The sequence below is a fragment of the Bombina bombina genome, chromosome 5 (genome assembly GCF_027579735.1).
Source record: "Bombina bombina isolate aBomBom1 chromosome 5, aBomBom1.pri, whole genome shotgun sequence".
Classification (NCBI taxonomy): Eukaryota; Metazoa; Chordata; class Amphibia; order Anura; family Bombinatoridae; genus Bombina; species Bombina bombina.
Genome location: NC_069503.1, coordinates 484,596,500 through 484,612,244, shown reverse-complemented (window position 1 = coordinate 484,612,244; position 15,745 = coordinate 484,596,500). Strand labels below are relative to the sequence as shown.

General features: G+C 41.7%; 1 protein-coding gene across 2 annotated transcripts in view; it reads right to left on the bottom strand.

The window, feature by feature from the left end:
• The window catches only part of EXOC3 (exocyst complex component 3), a 99,742-nt gene that overhangs the window by 41,693 nt on the left and 42,304 nt on the right, over positions 1-15,745 (bottom strand). For both annotated transcript variants that reach the window (XM_053714394.1, XM_053714393.1), the window contains exon 8: positions 14,047-14,157. In XM_053714394.1, coding sequence (XP_053570369.1) covers positions 14,047-14,157 — 111 coding nt within the window. The remainder of the gene's footprint in view (positions 1-14,046; positions 14,158-15,745) is intronic.

The window sequence follows — 15,745 nt, the reverse complement described above, 5'->3', positions numbered from 1 at the left end:
AGGGCACTTGGTTCGTACAGAAATCTCGTAGGCAAGCGTTAATACGTGCTACACACACAGGCAAGGGAGCAACCAATATACAAAGGCGAAAGAGAACCCTGTACCCTGCTCACCCTCTGAACTTAAGGCACCGCCCACAAAGCTTCCAACGGAGCATCAAGGATAAATGGTCAACTACCTGAAGGGCAGCTCTCCATAACCAACCTGGCCCTTTCACTGACAAGCCCCAAGGCTAGAGTTGCAACGAGGACGGAAATACACCCGAACGTTGAGACCATGGCCAGACCCAGACAACCCACGAGCAAGACTCTCTCGGTGAGAAACATTGTAATCGCAACCGTCATGAGGTGCACCGTGTTAGTCACGAAAAAAGCGCACAATCTGGAAAGATCGTGTCATTAAAAGAAGGCCGTTATGTTCCGTAAAGCCCATAAGCCTAAGTATAGCTACACATTTACAGATAGAACCATATAACAAACATGATTAAAAGTCCCCCCTGTTCAATAACCCTCCTCAGGAGATATTAACCCACGATTCCTTATTAAGATAAAAGGAGTCCCACTAGGACCCTACCTTGTTTTGTTAACATTACATTCACATATCGAAATAAAATGAAACAATCTTACCGGAATCTACGCCATGGAACAGAAACACTGCCCTTCAAGTGCGACAGATAGAAGCCTCGCTTCTGACATGGACTTGAGTGAGGAAAGGTAGGCAGTGAAACTCATCAATGCTGATTACCAAGGAGCTGTTATTATGAGTCGGGATGGGTTCGCAGGAAAACTCTCCCTGCATCTCCGGACTCTAACTTTCATCCATGCTCTCACTGAGAGGCTGACATGATTACTTAAAACTCCAGTCCCATTGCGAAGAGTACTACCCTCGAACTTCTGACACTTCTCTGCCAACCTCCTGTGATGAAAGGCAAAGAATGAGGGAAGTGGGGGAGGTATTTAAGTCTTTGGCTGGGGTGTCTTTGCCTCCTCCTGGTGGCCAGGTTCTGTATTCCAAAAAGTAATGAATGCAGCTGTGGACTCTTCCCTTTAAAGAAGAAAAAGTCTGGATTTAGAAACCATATCAGCAGACCAACGGCTAGATTTGGAGTTTTGTCGGTAACGACCCGAAAAACTAACGCCGGCTTTTTTCTGGCCGCACCATAAAAATAACTCTGGTATTGAGAGTCCACATAAAGGCTGCGTTAGGCTCCAAAAAAAGGAGCGTAGAGCATTTTTAACGCAGCTTCAACTCTCAATACCAGAGTTGCTTACGCAAGCGGCCAGCCTCAAAAACGTGCTCGTGCACGATTCTCCCATAGGAAACAATGGGTCTGTTTGAGCTGAAAAAAAACCTAACACCTGCAAAAAAGCCGCGTTCAGCTCTTAACGCAGCCCCATTGTTTGCTATGGGGAAACACTTCCTACATCTGCACCTAACACTCTAACATGTACCCCGAGTCTAAATACCCCTAACTTTACACTTATTAACCCCTAATCTGCCGCCCCCGCTATCGCTGACACCTGCATTTTATTTTTAACCCCTAATCTGCCGCTCCGTAAACCGCCGCTACTTACATTATCCCTATGTACCCCTAATCTGCTGCCCCTAACACCGCCGACCCCTGTATTATATTTATTAACCCCTAATCTGCCCCCCTCAACGTCGCCTCCACCTGCCTACACTTATTAACCCCTAATCTGCCGACCGCAAAGCGCCGCCACCTACGTTATCCTTATGTACCCCTAATCTGCTGCCCCTGACACCGCCGACCCCTATATTATATTTATTAACCCCTAATCTGCCCCCCACAACGTCGCCTCCACCTGCCTACACTTATTAACCCCTAATCTGCCGAGCGGACCTGAGCGCTACTATAATAAAGTTATTAACCCCTAATCCGCCTCACTAACCCTATAATAAATAGTATTAACCCCTAATCTGCCCTCCCTAACATCGCCGACACCTAACTTCAATTATTAACCCCTAATCTGCCGACCGGAGCTCACCGCTATTCTAATAAATGGATTAACCCCTAAAGCTAAGTCTAACACTAACACCCCCCTAAATTAAATATAATCTACATCTAACGAAATTAATTAACTCTTATTAAATAAATTATTCCTATTTAAAGATAAATACTTACCTGTAAAATAAACCCTAATATAGCTACAATATAAATTATAATTACATTGTAGCCATTTTAGGATTAATATTTATTTTACAGGTAACTTTGTATTTATTTTAACCAGGTACAATAGCTATTAAATAGTTAAGAACTATTTAATAGCTAAAATAGTTAAAATAATTACAAAATTACCTGTAAAATAAATACTAACCTAAGTTACAATTAAACCTAACACTACACTATCAATAAATTAATTAAATAAACTACCTACAATTACCTACAATTAACCTAACACTACACTATCAATAAATTAATTAAATACAATTCCTACATATAAATACAATTAAATAAACTAGCTAAAGTACAAAAAATAAAAAAGAACTAAGTTACAAAAAATAAAAAAATATTTACAAACATAAGAAAAATATTACAACAATTTTAAACTAATTACACCTACTCTAAGCCCCCTAATAAAATAACAAAGCCCCCCAAAATAAAAAATGCCCTACCCTATTCTAAATTAATAAAGTTAAAAGCTCTTTTACCTTACCAGCCCTGAACAGGGCCCTTTGCGGGGCATGCCCCAAGAAGTTCAGCTCTTTTGCCTGTAAAAAAAAACATACAATACCCCCCCCAACATTACAACCCACCACCCACATACCCCTAATCTAACCCAAACCCCCCTTAAATAAACCTAACACTAAGCCCCTGAAGATCATCCTACCTTGTCTTCACCTCACCAGGTATCACCGATCCGTCCTGGCTCCAAAATCTTCATCCAACCCAAGCGGGGGTTGGCGATCCATCATCCGGTGGCTGGAGAGGTCCAGAAGAGGCTCCAAAGTCTTCATCCTATCCGGGAAGAAGAGGCGATCCTCACCGGCAACCATCTTGATCCAAGCGGCATCTTCTATCTTCATCCGATGACGATCGGCTCCATCCTGAAGACCTCCACCGCGGACCCATCTTCTTCCGGCGACGTCCAACTGCAGAATGACGGTTCCTTTAAGGGACGTCATCCAAGATGGCGTCCCTCGAATTCCGATTGGCTGATAGGATTCTATCAGCCAATCGGAATTAAGGTAGGAATATTCTATCAGCCAATCGGAATTCGAGGGACGCCATCTTGGATGACGTCCCTTAAAGGAACCGTCATTCTGCAGTTGGACGTCGCCGGAAGAAGATGGGTCCCCGGTGGAGGTCTTCAGGATGGAGCCGGTCGTCATCGGATGAAGATAGAAGATGCCGCTTGGATCAAGATGGTTGCCGGTCCGGATCGCCTCTTCTTCCCGGATAGGATGAAGACTTTGGAGCCTCTTCTGGACCTCTTCAGCCACCGTATGATGGATCGCCAACCCCCGCTTGGGTTGGATGAAGATTTTGGAGCCAGGACGGATCGGTGATACCTGGTGAGGTGAAGACAAGGTAGGATGATCTTCAGGGGCTTAGTGTTAGGTTTATTTAAGGGGGGTTTGGGTTAGATTAGGGGTATGTGGGTGGTGGGTTGTAATGTTGGGGGGGGGGTATTGTATGTTTTTTTTTACAGGCAAAAGAGCTGAACTTCTTGGGGCATGCCCCGCAAAGGGCCCTGTTCAGGGCTGGTAAGGTAAAAGAGCTTTTAACTTTATTAATTTAGAATAGGGTAGGGCATTTTTTATTTTGGGGGGCTTTGTTGTTTTATTAGGGGGCTTAGAGTAGGTGTAATTAGTTTAAAATTGTTGTAATATTTTTCTTATGTTTGTAAATATTTTTTTATTTTTTGTAACTTAGTTCTTTTTTATTTTTTGTACTTTAGCTAGTTTATTTAATTGTATTTATTTGTAGGAATTGTATTTAATTAATTTATTGATAGTGTAGTGTTAGGTTAATTGTAGGTAATTGTAGGTAGTTTATTTAATTAATTTATTGATAGTGTAGTGTTAGGTTTAATTGTAACTTAGGTTAGTATTTATTTTACAGGTAATTTTGTAATTATTTTAACTATTTTAGCTATTAAATAGTTCTTAACTATTTAATAGCTATTGTACCTGGTTAAAATAAATACAAAGTTACCTGTAAAATAAATATTAATCCTAAAATAGCTACAATGTAATTATAATTTATATTGTAGCTATATTAGGGTTTATTTTACAGGTAAGTATTTATCTTTAAATAGGAATAATTTATTTAATTAGAGTTAATTAATTTCGTTAGATGTAAATTATATGTAACTTAGGGGGGTGTTAGTGTTAGGGTTAGACTTAGCTTTAGGGGTTAATCCATTTATTAGAATAGCGGTGAGCTCCGGTCGGCAGATTAGGGGTTAATAATTGAAGTTAGGTGTCGGCGATGTTAGGGAGCGCAGATTAGGGGTTAATACTATTTATTATAGGGTTAGTGAGGCGGATTAGGGGTTAATAACTTTATTATAGTAGCGCTCAGGTCCGCTCGGCAGATTAGGGGTTAATAAGTGTAGGCAGGTGGAGGCGATGTTGTGGGGGGCAGATTAGGGGTTAATAAATATAATATAGGGATCGGCGGTGTTAGGGGCAGCAGATTAGGGGTACATAAGGATAACGTAGGTGGCGGCGCTTTGCTGTCGGCAGATTAGGGGTTAATAAGTGTAGGCAGGTGGAGGCGACGTTGTGGGGGGCAGGTTAGGGGTTAATAAATATAATATAGGGGTCGGCGGTGTTAGGGGCAGCAGATTAGGGGTACATAAGGATAACGTAGGTGGCGGCGCTTTGCGGTCGGCAGATTAGGGGTTAATAAGTGTAGGCAGGTGGAGGCGACGTTGTGGGGGGCAGATTAGGGGTTAATAAATATAATATAGGGGTCGGCGGTGTTAGGGGGAGCAGATTAGGGGTACATAAGGATAACGTAGGTGGCGGTCGGCAGATTAGGGGTTAAAAAAATGTATTCGAGTGTCGGCGATGTGGGGCGGACCTCGGTTTAGGGGTACATAGGTAGTTTATGGGTGTTAGTGTACTTTAGAGTACAGTAGTTAAGAGCTTTAGAAACCGGCGTTAGCCCAGAAAGCTCTTAACTACTGACTTTTTTCCTGCGGCTGGAGTTTTGTCGTTAGATGTCTAACGCTCACTTCAGAAACGACTCTAAATACCGGAGTTAGAAAAATCCCATTGAAAAGATAGGATATGCAATTGACGTAAGGGGATCTGCGGTATGGAAAAGTCGCGGCTGAAAAGTGAGCGTTAGACCCTATTTTGAGTGACTCCGAATACCGGCGGTAGCCTAAAACCAGCGTTAGGAGCCTCTAACGCTGGTTTTCACGGCTAACGCCAAACTCCAAATCTAGCCGCAAGACTTTTAACCATAAAGCCTTCTAGAAAGAACTGCCAAAGACATACTTTCAGCATTCATCTAAATGAATTTAAAAACAGCATCACAAATGAAAGCATTAGCACATTTGAGCAGCTCCAAAAGATTTTAAAAAATCTTCACAAGCAGAATCGTCAGAAAACTGCTCAGAAAGACTATTTAACCAAAAGAAAGAAGCAGCAGCCACATCAGCAATAGAAACTGCTGGTCTAAATAAATAACCTGCTTTCTAGAAAGCCCTCCAATGCAAAGATTCTAACTTCCTATCTAAATGGTCTTTAAAGGAAGAACTACCTTCGAAAGAAATAGTAGTACAGTTAACCAAAGTAAAAATGGCCCCACCCACTTTGGGAACCGTTTCCCAAAGCTTAATATTAGAAACCGGTAATGGATACATTTAATTAACCTTGAAGAAGGAGTAAAAGGAGTACCAGGCTTAACCCAATCTCTAGAAATAATCTCAGAGACCACAACAAGGATAGGAAATACTTCTGAAGATTTAGCTGTTGATGTTCCAGGAACTCAATACTCAGACATGAGCGGAGTAGTTTCCAGTAGCCACCCTTCAACACAGGTGGGAGGTTCATATCAGGACACAACGTCCTATGTCACCGGAAAGCCAAGTTGGGGGCATATGTCATAACATAGTTGCCACACAAGGACTAAAAAGGGATTGGCACTGAGCTTCATCAGCAGTGCTAAGCAGAGACGGGTTTTGTTTGCACTAACCTTCTGAGGTGGTAACTACCTGTGGGACTGGGTTGAAATTTGAACTGCATCGACAGAGCTGATATCTGGTGCTATATACTGCTCACTATATTAATCCTCACTTTGGAAATAAACCGGAGCGTGTTTAAGTACACTAAGTGTACTGAAGATTTAGCTGTTGATGTTCCAGGAACTCAATACTCAGACATGAGCGGAGTAGTTTCCAGTAGCCACCCTTCAACACAGGTGGGAGGTTCATATCAGGACACAACGTCCTATGTCACCGGAAAGCCAAGTTGGGGGCATATGTCATAACATAGTTGCCACACAAGGACTAAAAAGGGATTGGCACTGAGCTTCATCAGCAGTGCTAAGCAGAGACGGGTTTTGTTTGCACTAACCTTCTGAGGTGGTAACTACCTGTGGGACTGGGTTCAAATTTGAACTGCATCGACAGAGCTGATATCTGGTGCTATATACTGCTCACTATATTAATCCTCACTTTGGAAATAAACCGGAGCATGTACAGTAAGTGCCCAACAACAATAACTCTCTCTTCTTTATGGTGGTTTTCTCTTATAAGCCCTTCAGATGCGTGTGGTAACACATTAAGTGCCCAGAACTGTGACTGCTATGGGACAAATGTTCTGCAGGTGCTGTATCACCTGCACATTATGGTTTTATTCTGTCACATGTATATATGATGTATAATAAAGTTTGTTATTTGAAATATCCAGCCTCCTATAGACTTTTTTGTAGTGCAGCCTGAATCATACTTTAGACTCTAAGTTAATGTTTGAGTCAAGACTGAAGTACCTGTGAGGTAGGAGTTTTTTTTTTTATAGAGCTCTTGGTGTTTGGGAATCTTTGCCTCCTCCTAGTGGTAGGGAAGAGTAATTCACAGGAATAATGGATTGTGGACTCTCACCACCTGTATGAAAGAAATAGTTGTTATAAATTGTATTACACATTTTTAAATACAGTGTTTAACTGATGCTATAATCTCCATTTAACACATCACAGTTAAATAATAAAAAAAAAAGTTTAAATATAAAACTAAGATCAGCTGCGATTCAGTGTCATAAGGTTCCCTAGGTTTCATAAATGTAAATTTTAAAGTTAGAAAAAAAACAGAATTTATGCTTACCTGATAAATTACTTTCTCCAACGGTGTGTCCGGTCCACGGCGTCATCCATAACTTGTGGGAATATTCTCTTCCCCAACAGGAAATGGCAAATAGCACAGCAAAAGCTGTCCATATAGTCCCTCCCAGGCTCCGCCCCCCCCAGTCATTCGACCGACGGATAGGAGAAAAAAAGGAGAAACTATAGGGTGCCGTGGTGACTGTAGTGTATAAAGAAAGAAATTTTTCAAACCTGATTAAAAAACCAGGGCGGGCCGTGGACCGGACACACCGTTGGAGAAAGTAATTTATCAGGTAAGCATAAATTCTGTTTTCTCCAACATTGGTGTGTCCGGTCCACGGCGTCATCCATAACTTGTGGGAACCAATACCAAAGCTTTAGGACACGGATGAAGGGAGGGAGCAAATCAGGTTACCTAAACAGAAGGCACCACGGCTTGCAAAACCTTTCTCCCAAAAATAGTCTACGAGGAAGCAAAAGTATCAAATTTGTAGAATTTGGCAAAAGTGTGCAGAGAAGACCAAGTCGCTGCCTTACATATCAAGCCTCGTTCTTGAAGGCCCATGTGGAAGCCACAGCCCTAGTAGAGTGAGCTGTGATTCGTTCAGGAGGCTGCCGTCCAGCAGTCTCGTAAGCCAATCGGATGATGCTTTTCAGCCAGAAGGAAAGAGAGGTAGCAGTAGCCTTTTGACCTCTCCTCTTGCCAGAATAAACGACAAACAGAGAAGAAGTTTGTCTGAAATCCTTTGTTGCTTCTAAATAGAACTTTAAAGCACGGACTACATCTAAATTGTGTAACAAACGTTCCTTCTTTGAAACTGGATTCGGACACAAAGAAGGAACAACTATTTCCTGGTTAATATTCTTGTTGGAAACAACTTTTGGAAGAAAACCAGGCTTGGTACGCAAAACAACCTTATCTGAATGGAACACCAGATAGGGTGGATTACACTGCAAAGCAGATAATTCAGAAACTCTTCTAGCAGAAGAAATAGCAACCAAAAACAGAACTTTCCAAGATAATAACTTGATATCTATGGAATGTAAGGGTTCAAACGGAACCCCTTGAAGAACTGAAAGAACTAAATTTAGACTCCAGGGAGGAGTCAAAGGTCTGTAAACAGGCTTGATCCTGACCAAAGCCTGTACAAAAGCTTGAACATCTGGCACAGCTGCCAGTCCTTTGTGTAACAAGACAGATAGAGCAGAAATCTGTCCTTTTAGAGAACTCGCTGACAATCCCTTATCCAAACCTTCTTGGAGAAAGGAGAGGATCCTGGGAATTTTAATCTTACTCCATGAGAATCCATTGGATTCACACCAACAGATATATCTTTTACATATTTTATGGTAAATCTTTCTAGTCACGGGTTTTCTGGCTTGGACCAAAGTATCTATCACTGAATCCGAAAACTCGCGCTTGGATAAAATCAAGCGTTCAATTTCCAAGCAGTCAGCTGGAGAGAAACTAGATTTGGATGTTCGAATGGACCTTGCACTAGAAGATCCTGTCTCAAAGGTAGCTTCCATGGTGGAGCCGATGACATATTCACCAGGTCTGCATACCAAGTCCTGCGTGGCCACGCAGGAGCTATCAGAATCACCGAGGCCTTCTCCTGTTTGATCCTGGCTACCAGCCTGGAAAGGAGAGGGAACGGCGGAAACGCATAAGCTAGGTTGAAGGACCAAGGCGCCACTAATGCATCCACCAGAGTCGCCTTGGGATCCCTGGATCTGGACCCGTAGCAAGGAACCTTGAAGTTCTGACGAGACGCCATCAGATCCATGTCTGGAATGCCCCACAATTGAGTCAACTGGGCAAACACCTCCGGGTGGAGTTCCCACTCCCCCGGATGGAAAGTCTGACGACTCAGATAATCCGCCTCCCAGTTGTCTACTCCTGGCATGTGGATTGCAGATAGGTGGCAGGAGTGATCCTCCGCCCATTTGATGATTTTGGACACCTCTCTCATTGCCAAGGAACTCCTTGTTCCCCCCTGATGGTTGATGTAAGCAACAGTCGTCATGTTGTCTGACTGGAATCTTATGAATCTGGCCTTCGCTAGTTGAGGCCAAGCCCGGAGAGCATTGAATATCGCTCTCAGTTCCAGAATGTTTATCGGGAGAAGAGACTCTTCCCGAGACCATAGACCCTGAGCTTTCAGGGAATCCCAGACCGCGCCCCAGCCTAATAGACTGGCGTCGTCGTGAATATGACCCACTCTGGTCTGCGGAAGCTCATTCCCTGGGACAGGTGATCCTGGGTCAGCCACCAACGGAGTGAGTCTCTGGTCATCTGATCTACTTGAATCATTGGAGACAAGTCTGTATAGTCCCCATTCCACTGCTTGAGCATGCACAGTTGTAATGGTCTTAGATGAATTCGAGCAAAAGGAACTATGTCAATTGCTGCAACCATCAACCCTACTACTTCCATGCACTGAGCTATGGAAGGCTGCAGAATAGAGTGAAGAACTTGACAAGCGTTTAAAAGCTTTGACTTTCTGATATCTGTTAGGAAAATCTTCATTTCTAAAGAATCTATTATTGTTCCCAAGAAGGGAACTCTTGTCGACTGAGACAGGGAACTCTTTTCTACGTTCACCTTCCACCCGTGAGATCTGAGAAAGGCTAGAACAATGTCTGTATGAGCCTTTGCTTTGGAAAGAAACGACGCTTGGATTAGGATGTCGTCCAGGTAAGGTGCCACTGCAATACCCCTTGGTCTTAGAACCGCTAGAAGGGACCCGAGCACCTTTGTGAAAATCCTTGGAGCAGTGGCTAGCCCGAATGGGAGAGCCACGAACTGGTAATGCTTGTCCAGAAAGGCGAACCTTAGGAACTGATGATGATCTTTGTGGATAGGAATATGTAGATACGCATCCTTTAAATCCACGGTAGTCATAAATTGACCCTCCTGGATTGTGGTTTCCATTTTGAACGATGGAACTCTGAGAAATTTGTTTAGAATTTTTAAATCCAGAATTGGTCTGAAAGTTCCCTCTTTCTTGGGAACTACAAACAGATTTGAGTAAAACCCCTGACCTTGTTCCACCGTTGGAACTGGGTGTATCACTCCCATCTTTAACAGGTCTTCTACACAATGTAAGAATGCCTGTCTCTTTATTTGGTTTGATGATAAGCGAGGCATGTGGAACCTTCCCCTTGGGGGTAGTTCCTTGAATTCTAGAAGATAACCCTGAAAGACTATTTCTAGTGCCCAGGGATCCTGAACATCTCTTGCCCAAGCCTGAGCAAAGAGAGAGAGTCTGCCCTCTACTAGATCCGGTCCCGGATCGGGGGCTACCCCTTCATGCTGTCTTGGTAGCAGCAGCAGGCTTCTAGGCCTATTTACCCTTGTTCCAGCCTTGCATCGGTTTCCAAGCTGGTTTAGTCTGGGAAGCGTTACCCTCTTGTCTAGAGGCTGCAGAGTTGGAGGCCGGTCCGTTCCTGAAATTGCGAAAGGAACGAAAATTAGACTTATTCTTAGCCTTGAAAGGCCTATCTTGTGGGAGGGCATGGCCCTTACCCCCAGTGATGTCTGAAATAATTTCTTTCAAATCTGGCCCAAAAAGGGTCTTACCTTTGAAAGGGATATTAAGCAATTTTGTCTTGGAAGATACATCCGCCGACCAAGACTTTAGCCAGAGCGCTCTGCGCGCCACAATTGCAAACCCTGAATTTTTCGCCGCTAATCTCGCTAACTGCAGAGCGGCATCTAAAATAAAGGAATTCGCTAACTTAAGTGCGTGAATTCTGTCCATGACTTCCTCATACGGAGTCTCCCTACTGAGCGACTTTTCCAGTTCCTAGAACCAGAACCACGCCGCTGTAGTGACAGGAATAATACACGAAATAGGTTGAAGGAGGTAACCTTGCTGTACAAAAATCTTTTTAAGCAAACCCTCCAATTTTTTATCCATAGGATCTTTGAAAGCACAATTGTCCTCAATAGGAATGGTCGTGCGTTTGGCTAGTGTAGAAACCGCCCCCTCGACCTTAGGGACTGTTTGCCATAAGTCCTTTCTGGGGTCGACCATAGGGAATAATTTCTTAAATATAGGAGGAGGGACAAAAGGTATGCCTAGCTTCTCCCACTCCTTATTCACTATGTCCGCCACCCGTTTGGGTATTGGAAAAGCATCAGGGTGCACCGGGACCTCAAGGAACTTGTCCATCTTGCACAATTTTTCTGGGATGACCAGATTGTCACAATCATCCAGAGTAGATAGCACCTCTTTAAGCAATGCGCGGAGATGCTCTAATTTAAATGTCACAACATCAGGTTCTGCCTGCTGAGAAATTCTTCCTGTATCAGAAATTTCCCCATCTGACAAAACCTCCCTCATTGCCACTTCAGATTGGTGTGAGGGTATGACAAATTATCATCAGCGCCCTCCTGCTCTACAGTGTTTAAAACAGAGCAATCGCGCTTTCTCTGGAATGCTGGCATTTTGGATAGAATATTTGCTATGGAGTTATCCATTACTGCCGTCAATTGTTGCATAGTAACAAGCATTGGCGCGCTAGAAGTACTAGGGGTCTCCTGCGTGGGCAAAACTGGTGTAGACACAGAAGGAGATGATGTAGAACTATGTCTACTTCCTTCATCTGAGGAATCATCTTGGGCAACTTTACTATTTGTGACAGTACTGTCCTTACTTTGTTTGGACGCTATGGCACAATTATCACACATATTAGAAGGGGGAGTCACATTGGCTTCCATACATACAGAACATGATCTATCTGAAGGCACAGACATGTTAAACAGGCTTAAACTGGTTAATAAAGCACAAAAACCGTTACTGTCTCTTTAAATGTTAAACAGGGCACACTTTATTACTGAATATGTGAAAAACTATGAAGGAATTATCCAAATTTTCACCACAGTGTCTTAAAGCATTCAAAGTATTGCACCCCAAATTTCAGGCTGATAACCCTTAAAATGTGGAAACCGGAGCCGTTTACAATTTTAACCCCCTTACAGTCCCAGCCCCAGCCTTTGCTGCGACTTCACCAATCCCAGGGGGGTATACGATACCAAATGAAGCCTTCTAGGAACCTTTTCAGTGAATTCCAGACCCACACACATGCAGCAGCATGTACTGTTCTCAAAAGTAACTGTGCAGTAATGGCGCGAAAATGAGGCTCTGCCTACTACAGAGAAAGGCCCTTCCTGACTGGGAAGGTGTCTAAACAAGTGCCTGGCGTAAAAAACGTTCCTCAAAGTTATAAAAGTGTGAAATTCAACTTCAAACTGCATATAATACCTAAATAAAGCAATCGATTTAGCCCGTAAAAGTGTCTACCAGTTTATAGCCCATAATAAGCCCTTTATTCTGTTTGAGTCTTAGAAAATGGCTTACCGATCCCCATGAGGGAAAAATGACTGCCTTCCAGCATTACACAGTCTTGTTAGAATAATTGCTAGTCATACCTTAAGCAGAAAAGTCTGCAAACTGTTCCCCCCAACTGAAGTTCTCTCAGCTCAACAGTCCTGTGTGGGAACAGCAACCGATTTTAGTTACTGCTGCTAAAATCATACTCCTCTTATAAACAGAACTCTTCATCTCTTTCTGTTTTAGAGTAAATAGTACATACCAGCACTATTTTAAAATAACAAACTCTTGATAGAAGAATAAAAAACTACAATTAAACACCACATACTCTTCACCATCTCCGTGGAGATGCTACTTGATAGAGCGGCAAAGAGAATGACTGGGGGGGGCGGAGCCTGGGAGGGACTATATGGACAGCTTTTGCTGTGCTCTTTGCCATTTCCTGTTGGGGAAGAGAATATTCCCACAAGTTATGGATGACGCCGTGGACCGGACACACCAATGTTGGAGAAATAAAGTTCACATGCTCTGTATTTGCTCTCAAACGCAGAATTGGACATGTTTCCATTCCCTAATGCCAATCCACAGCTCAACATTTTCATTATCTATCCATAGTGTGAGTGTAAAAATCAAAGCAAGACACTGCTTTGCTACTCTTAAGATCCAGATAGGCTTTCTCAATCTCAGCTCCGTGATGAACTCATTGGCAAAGCCAGTATGTGTCCAAACAGAATGACTGGGCAGCAACAGTAACGGATGATTTCAAATTGAACTTTATTCAGCATACATAAAATACATACGAGTAACTAAAAAAACTCTGTGAAAGGTATAATTAAGCAATTTCGTTTATGCTATAGTCTTGGCTTTGACTATTGTGATAGCTGAAATGAATCTTATGGATTTCAAAGAGTTTGATAAGCACTCATATATTTTAATTATGTTAAAAAAAATATACATTTTTAAATTAACCATTCCTGTTGCTGCTCAATTACATTGTTTATAGACATACATAGCTATAGATACATTATCTCTGCATTATTCGTATTCTACAGTACTGTAAAATATCTCTACACAGTAAACAGTAAAATATGTTGTTGAACTACAAAACCAATTCAAATCATACAGATAAGCTGCACTGTGACTGAGAAAACATGCACCATCGGTAAAGTCACAGGGCGGCCTACCTGAAATTTATATGTAGTTAGTGGTTATTATTTCACTCTGTAGAAGACAGCTGAATGACAGCATCACTGCCATATAAAAATGCAGGAAGACCGTTTTGGATAGGCTTCCTTGTGCTGCAAAATACAGAAAAGGTTTAAAACCACCAGAAATAAATAAAAAAAAATACAATAATCTCATAAATGGGATTTTCCCCTAACAGTTGTTTTGCTGCTCTTGCATTCTTACTTAAAGGTTTGACAGTTGTTGATAATGGCAATAATATACTGAACGTAGCAGGCAGGAAGCTGGCGATTCTTCAAATGCTCTTCTTTATACAGCTGTGCTTCCTCTTTGTACCTACAGCAGGATAATAACAAGAGAAATATGCTTATGACGAGGAAATAATCCATCCAAACAGGCAATTCCAGTGGAAAAACAAGTATGTACTGTAACAGACAACAGCGATAAAGTGCTGAGAGCCTACACTAAATTAAGTTTGATGTCTAACACACCTTCTTCATTGTTAAATCAATTAATCACATGGTTGCCAGAGAGGTCTGTAAAGCTTTGTAAAGTAATACATTGCAACTTCAGTTGGTAGTCAATGGATAAACATCCAAGTTAGAGTTTGCACATGTATGCATTATATATGGAAGACGTGGACACTACCTATCTAGATATCTCTTCAAAATAATACTTTGATAATTGAAGTAAATTGAAAACTTAAAAAAAAAATGGTATGCTCTGTCTAAATAACGAAAGAAAAAGGCTTCATGTCCTGTTAAAGTTTTATTTTTTGCAAGTTTTGGAAGTCATTATTATGCTTTTGCTCTATAACAACTTTTGGTCCTGACCCTACAGGGATATGGCTGCACCTCACTGACGAGGCCCACACTAGGCCGAAACGTACGTCTGGGGTTTTGCCGTTTCTCTCGTTCAGAGAGGGATTGCCTGGTATTTCGGGGCTGGACTGTACTGTTAAGTCAGGATCAGACTGATATGCTTTAGGAAAGTTCTTCTCTGTCAAAGGCACATATTGAGCAAAAAGAGGCTGCTTCTAGGGTGGTAACTAGCCATAGAACAAGCTATTATGCTATTGTTCGTTCCCAGGTTAAGAGCTTCTCTCTTTTTATTTGTGAGCATGTTATCTATATGACACATATGAACTAGCGCTGTCTAACTGTTAAAAAACTGTCCAAATGCACTGAGATAAGAGGCAGCCTTCAAAGGATTAGAAATTAGCATATGAGCCTACCTAGGTTTTGCTTTTAACAAAGAATACCAAAAGAACAAAGCAAATTGGATAGTTGTTTCAAATTGCATGTCCCATCTGAGTCTTGAAAGTTTAAATTTTGTCTAGGCTGTTCCTTAAATGGGCACATCGCCCAGCTAAAATTTCAATCAACATTAAGCTAAAATTAGCTAACATTACATTTTACACAAATTGTCACTGAATCAATTTATGTTAAATTATGCAATTAAAGGAACACTGAACCCAAAAAAATTATTTTGTGATTCAGATAGAGCATACAATTTTAAGCAACTTTCTAATTTACTCCTATTATCAAATTTTCTTCATTCTCTTGGTATGTTTATTTAAAAAGCAAGAATATAAGTTTAGATGCCGGCCCATTTTTGGTGAACAAACCGGGTTGTCCTTGCTGATTGGACAGCACCAATAAACAAGTGCTGTCCATGTCTGAACCAAACATTTGCGGGCTCCTTAGCTTAGATGCCTTCTTTTTCAAATAAAGATAGCAAGAGAACAAAGAAAAAATGATACTAGAAGGAAATTAGAAAGTTGATTAAAATTGCATGCTCTCTGAATCATGAAAGAATGTATCCCTTTATTTTGTGATTTGGATAGCTTAAGTAACATTTATAAATAACAGAACATGTTACAATATTGCAAAGTATTATTACTTCACAATGCCACCTGGTTCAC